This window comes from Crocodylus porosus, unplaced genomic scaffold (genome assembly GCF_001723895.1).
Source record: "Crocodylus porosus isolate Cpor-Errol unplaced genomic scaffold, CroPor_comp1, whole genome shotgun sequence".
Classification (NCBI taxonomy): domain Eukaryota; kingdom Metazoa; phylum Chordata; order Crocodylia; family Crocodylidae; genus Crocodylus; species Crocodylus porosus.
In genome coordinates, this window is record NW_017728886.1 from 159795459 (window position 1) to 159802419 (window position 6961).

The 6961-nt window shown below is 41.2% G+C and overlaps 1 protein-coding gene across 2 annotated transcripts in view; it reads left to right on the forward strand.

Moving 5' to 3' along the window:
* Positions 1-6216, forward strand: part of CDKAL1 (CDK5 regulatory subunit associated protein 1 like 1) — a 658258-nt gene extending 652042 nt beyond the window's left edge. For both annotated transcript variants that reach the window (XM_019543993.1, XM_019544000.1), the window contains one exon: positions 5692-6216. In XM_019543993.1, coding sequence (XP_019399538.1) covers positions 5692-5886 — 195 coding nt within the window. In that variant the 3' untranslated portion in view covers positions 5887-6216. The remainder of the gene's footprint in view (positions 1-5691) is intronic.
* Positions 6217-6961: the final 745 nt, after the last annotated feature.

The window sequence follows — 6961 nt, forward strand, 5'->3', positions numbered from 1 at the left end:
CTCCTTTAAGTGGTTCCCACCCCCACTCCACTTGCCCTTGCTGGAAGCATGCCAGATCCAGCATCCACTCCAGCCAGTCCCAGGGCCAGCAGTGGGGGTCAGGTGATGTGATATGGCACCACGGGCCCAGTCTGCAGCCGTATCTTTTATCCCTTGTGATAAAAGATTCAGAAGTCTAATAAATCTTGAGATATGTGCAGTCAGGTTGTTTTTCACAGCAGTTAGCTAACACTTCAAGCTTTAACAGTGCCCCTAAGCCATAAAATAAATTTGCATACAAGAAATGTTTTGAATGCAATAAAACCTCAACTCCGCTAAAGAGTTGCCATCGTGTCTTTGTTGATTAACGCAAAGTGAGATATTAAAGAGAGCTAGGTTGTGACTGACAGATGCCAGTGCTTATGTTTTGATGTGATTCCGTATTTCTTTCATACACTGCAGTTTAAGTTTAGCATTAGAGCATCAGAATGACAGTGATCAATGGAACTATGCAGAAGCCCACAAAAATATATTACTCCTGGCAGTTGTCAAGGCAAAATTATTCCAAAAAGTCATCTGAAATCCATTTGATCATGCACTAGATGGTTTAATAATTTATGGTATACCTTATTAGCAAAGTCTTGTGTTTACTTTGCCGCTGCCAAAACAAGATGAGAGGCCGCTTCCTCGGATATACAAGATTCTTAGCTCAAAGAATCAGTTTTTGCATTTGTGTTTGATTTCCCATTCTTCCCCCAGTCTTGATTAACAGTATGTAATTTCAGTGCAGAGATTCCCCTTTTCCTTCTCATTTAATGCAGGAGCAATGTTCATATTAATAATAAGGTTACCAACAGAGTTTACATTTGGAACTGTTTATGTCTAGAAAATTATATCAAGACTTGGTTACAGTGTGCATTGTTCTTCAGCTGTATTAGGTGATTTTAGAAGTAAATGTCTGCATTTGCCCACAGTGTTTTTTAAGTGAAAAATAAGACTTTTGTTAGGCTTTAATCATATTGAATTCCACTTGGTTGCATTGTGGTAATTTTGCCACCTGTTGCAGTTATGAAGATATGATTACCTGACTGGATTTAAGGAAATATAGTAGGTCTATTGAGTATGGACTGTCTGTGGTAACTCTGGCTAGTGTTAGACCAGCTCAGAACCTCACAGGGTTGCCTTGAAGATTTTCTTACAGGTAAAGATAAATGTTTTATTAATACTGTCATAAATTAAGGCACTTCACTGTTTCCCTCTGTAGCTAACACTTGCAAGGAATCCAGGTTGAGTAAGATCATTAGTCAATCAGTGGTGCTAGCAGAGGAACTATGAAGTCACCAACAGTTGTTTTCCAGAAATCACTGGTCCAAGTGAAGTGTGCAGAGGTGTCTGAGACAAGACTGGGAGTAGGAGTGTCTTCACAGGACTCTAGCGCACAACCCTACCGAAGCCCAGTAGATGGGCCATAGAAGCTGTCATTGCATAGGCCTTGTCTACCCTGAAAGGCTTTGCCAGTGTAGCTGCAACCCCACCCCGCTCTCAGAGTAGATGTAGCTTGTCAAGAGGGATCTTTTGACAAGATCATCTTAATCTAGTATTTCAAATGGAGGCTGTTCTGCTGGCTACAGTTCTTGCTGATATCTACACTGTGGCTTTTATTAGCAGAGCCAAGTCCTTGCATTAGGGGAAAAAATGCTTATGCTAACTTAACTTTGAACTGCAGGCTTTAGACAAGCCCAGGAATAGAGGGGATATGGTGGCACAGTTGCACACACTTTGGTTGTTCACAGCACGTGCAGTGAGCTCTCAGAGCTCACCAACATAGTTATAGTTTCATAGCTGGTAGGGTTGGAAGGGACCTGAGCAGATCATCAAGTCCGACCCCCTGCCATGGGCAGGAAAGAACGCTGGGGTCAAACAACCCCGGCAAGGTGATTATCTAGCCTCCTTTTGAAGACCCCTAGGGTAGGGAGCTCTGCGTGTGCTCTGAGCCCTGAGAACTCACTGCCAGTCGACAGAGTCTGCAGAGTCTGCCCAGAGCCCCTGCATGCACTTAGCTCCACTGCTCATTCCCTCTCTTCCCCTGCTGATGAGTTCAGGAGGGTGGGTAATGAATCAAACAGCTCCAGAGCTGTAGGCAGGGAGAGGCTCTGGCCATACCCCTATCCCAGCCAGCCAGTGAGAGAGCTCATAGAGATTACAGCACATGCGGAGCTGCCAGCAGGAGCTATGCTGACATGTTGTTGAGTTCAGAGAGCTCACTGGCCGCCAGCATCACAGCAAAGAGTTGTGGCCCCAACTTCTTCAGCTGTGTGGCACGGCACATGCACAGTGAGCTGTCTTCACAGCCTATGTGCCATACAGCTGTAGCCCGGGTTTATCTGGCTGTGTACTCCCTTCTCCAACTGAAGAGAAATGTTAGCAGGGCAGGTGTGCGGTGGGGGGGAAAACTACTGGCTGTACACATCTTCCCTTTTTCCCCTGTAGAAAACCAAGCCAGGACACTTTATAACTTAACTATATACAAATTTATTAATATATACAAGATCTCAAGAAACTGATATTGATAAACATATATACACAAATATACAATGGTCACATAACACTATATCCTACTAACAGGTTAAAAGATTACATTGCCTTAAATGGCATTAAACAATACATAGATAGACAATTTGATCTAAAACAAATAAACAATAAGTAAGTACAGACAAATACAGGTAAATGGCAGGGAAGGGCCCCAACAAGGATTATATGCTCAAAAGTCTATTACACTACAAATTTACACACATAAAGGTACCTGAGATTATTTATTTATTTATAATAACATAAACTTTAGTTATATCTATCCAATCTTGTACCACCCTTCAAGATATAGATAATTATTAAAACCTGATCCCAACCTGGGTTCAACAAATAATATACAACATTAAGATCCAAATTTACTTAAGCATCAAATGCAAATATATACACTCTAAGAAATACTTAGCCCAGCAAAATCAGATTAAAAATGTCAGTACATTTTCAAACAAGCTTAAGCTTTATCAACGTATACTTATAAACATAAGATATGTAAATATACCAAAATATAAGGTGCAAACCCTTAAAATATAACTTAACTCTTCAAAGAAACCCCAAGGCCCAGGCCCTCCTGGGCCTTGCCCGCCCCCTGTGGCTGCGAGGGGAGGAAGAAACTTCCCCGATGCCCTTTAGGCTTTTCCTCAGCCCTGCCAAAATGCATTCCCAAAACAAAACCTTCGAACTCGGGGGAGCACTGTTCCTTTGAGCTTCCCTTCCAATGGTCAGACTCACTGACCTGGGTGAATTCCCCCTCCCCTTGTCTGACTTTAGACCAACTGCGTAGTTGGGATAATAAAAGGTATTACCCTAAGAAATCTTTGCCTTAGGCACATTCTTCTTCATCAGTCTGACCTATGGTATTAAGAAAGATACCTAATATTTTATTTGGCCATGGAAAGAAATTTGTCTAGGAAGAACAGAATCCTGTAGGACTTGCAAGAAGAGCAGCTTTCCTCCAACTTTTAATTAGAAAATATTATATTACTAGGTAGTTTTGTTTCAAATAAATAAAGTTCTTAATGATTGGTATGCTATTGCTTCCAGTTTATTCTGCATGTAAAGGTTAATTGACTTTGACTTTTGGAATAAAATAACTGTAGCCAGTTATTAATTTTTCAGATGCTTTTGAAATTAATTTTAATTGCTCTGCCTATCAGGACAAAGCAATTTATATGCATTATATTGTGATGAAAGCACTGTGTTCCAATGCACTTACCCATTTACTTTTCACTCAGTCATGATAATCTTCTACTTGCAGTATTTAAAAGTAGTTTTCACTTTCTAGGTCATGTGTTCAGTAATCCTCCGCCTGAATTGATTATACTGTAAATCTGCAACACCTCAGATGTTAAAATAGTACTTATCTGAAACTGTCATTTTGCCCTATATTTATTTACCTCTGCTATTATAATATTTGTCTTTTCCAAATACTGTATACGTAATGTAGCATAGACCCATGGCACATGTTATTTTTCTGACACAAGTAAGATGTTAATCATGCCAGAAATATCTGTGTTGCCTGTTTGTAGTTATGGCACCATACAACGTGTGACATATCATGCAGGGACTACCCCAGGGTTGGAGCCCCAGCACGGTTCCTGCCAACCAACAGCTGAGCAAGATGGCTCTGGGGCACAAACCTCAGGGCTGTCCTGATGAGCTGATCATCAGATGGCAGGGATTGCCTAGGGAAAGAGTTCCAGATTGAGCCCTGGGGTGGTACCGGTCTGCTAGCTGACAGCAGATGGGGATGGCACAGGGGCTTGAACCATGGGGCCATCCTGATTTAGGTGATCACGCAAACCCCAGAACTGTGATGATCAGCTGATTGTTGGCTAGTAGGAACTGCTCCAGGGCTGGACCCCAGGTTGATCCCTGCTGGCCAACTTCCAATAGGGCCTGCCCCAGGACTGAAGCCTTGAGGCAGTCCTGATCTGCCAGTGAGCAGCCAGTCATTGGTCAGCTGTGGTGACCACGCGTGGGCTCGAACAGCCCTGTGGATTGCTGGAGCCAGCCAACAATTGGCTGATTGTCAGGCACCCAACCTACCGGTGCAGGGGGAGCCTAGAATCATGATTTTGGCCTCCCCTGCATTTAGCTATTGGGAACTGCAGCTGGATCCCACAATTGCACCTCCTGCCATGCAGTTGTGGCATGGCAGGAAGCACAATTGTTGGGATCACACATCTGATCCTATCACACATTTAATTCTATGTCTGCCAGTTCTGGAATGGGTAAAGGAAGCTGGCTATCATGCACACACGTGCGCACGCACGCATGCACACACACATATATATTGTTTACACTTTTCTGCATCGTTATTCCCACCTTCCGGGTATATTTCTAAAGGCACTTATTGCAAATACTGAACTACATTTAAACTCTATTGAAGAGGGTACATGTTGCAGTGGACAACAGTTTTCATAGGCAAATGGGTACCATTTGGATTTTAAGCTTAAACAATGACTCAACATGCATAACAACACTGCAAACATAGGTTCTGCTGCTCTTGGTATTTTTAATCAGGTAAAGAACAGTAATAGCAGCCTCAGCAGGGAAATCAAAGACTCAATATGCTGAACAAGAAGGTGAGTGTTTCAGCACAGCTGCCTCCTGAGAGTCGGGAAAAGTCCTGTGGGAGGATTTTCAAGCACAGCTGCAGTGGCATGCCGTGGACAGAGGCAGTGATTGACATTGGATGGGTCCTGCTGTGCCAAAGATTGTAGCACTTCTGGTCCCTTTTTTTTTTTTCTAGCTAGATGCTCCTATTTGAAGGCACTGAAGAATGGGAGAGTGGTAAGATGGGATAAAAAAAAAATTAAAAAGACCTAAGAAAAAACATCATTTGGACTATGTTGTTGCCTAGGAATCTGTCTTTGCTGCTAACAGCTTTATTGATTTGACAATTAATTCCGTAGAAAAGCCTGACTTAATATGGCATCAGTGAGAATTCTTTCCCTGCATGAGAAACAAATGAACTAAGGAGGAAGAATTCATGATGCAGACAGGTTGAATTATTGTTTGCCTTAGAAGGGAATTTGTTGCTGTTTCTGTTGTTTTGGACTTGATATACAGCATCAAGTGTACTTCACACACGGTCCTAATTTTGATTCCTGCATTTTTCCGCAGGAGCTTAGACATGCACTGAAGAATGGCACAAATTTGAAAACATGCCCTTCTGTTGGGATTCAAGAAAAAACATCATTGTGCTGCAGGATGGTGATGCAAATTCCATGGCAACAAAGAGGACGTGGACTAAAGATACTGTCTATGAGCCTGGCTTTACTGGCAGTCCTTGTTACGTTTTACTATGGAGGTGTATAAGTAGACACTGAACTGAATGATGCTTTTATAAGGAAAACTATATTGCTGAGTAAAATCTTCAAAAGAAATGTATGTAAAAATATGTCTTAAACTTTTATAAATTGGGCAATAATTTCTACTTTCCCTTTGCCCTTCCTTTCATCTGCAGCTGGAGTCAGGTTCATCCTGCCATTATTTGAGTTTTTTAGTGGTTGTAGCAAAAACAGGATAGTGGTTTCTCATCTCTGCCTTTTCCTCTTCTAGATTGTATTTCATTTTAAAGAGAGAGAGCCATTTGCATCTATTATATTTTTTGTATCTGCTGAAATAAAAAAGTGTGTAAGAAATCAATTAAGATGTTAAAGAAACTTTTCTTCATGTGGCAGAGTCAGTAATTGTTTTGTATAAAGAGCATCTGATACCTCTTTAAATATCTTTCATAATGCAGTTTGTTACATGTCTTTTTGTATTCAAATCAAGTGTTCAATACAAGGCCTGGGGGGGCCATTACAGTTTGTCATTTGGAATCACTGTGCTCACTGCCACATGTGAAGGAAGTTTTGGCTCACCACAAAGGAACACAAGGATGTAAGCCTCTAGCTTTCAACATTAGACCCAAAGCTAGTAGGCTGTGTAACTATGACAAGTATGAATGTTTATGCAGAAATAATTTGAATAGTTTTGTTTATTACTGAGTGAGAAATTCAAGAACTTCTGCCAAAAGATTTTTTTTTAAATAATCTAAATCTGCTCTAATATCTGGAGAAGTTATTATGAGCCTTTTCATAGTCTTCAATGGACCTTGGATCACATTAATAAGGACTCATGAAACCTAATAGATTAGTGGGCAAAGTACTGTATTTTCATGCATACCAAGCACCCTTTTTCCAGAAACCAGCTGTTTGAAATTGGAGTGTGTTTATGTGAGGAAATGGTAACAGCAATTTCTGTCATTTAAGCTTCAGCCAGGCAAAATGAAAGTCCACGCAATCCACAAGGAGCAGAATGGTGAAGTCTTGGCTCCCTAGCTTCTGCTACTCAGTTACTTACTACAAGGAAAGATCTTTTTTTCTTCATTTTGGCTTTCAAAAACAAG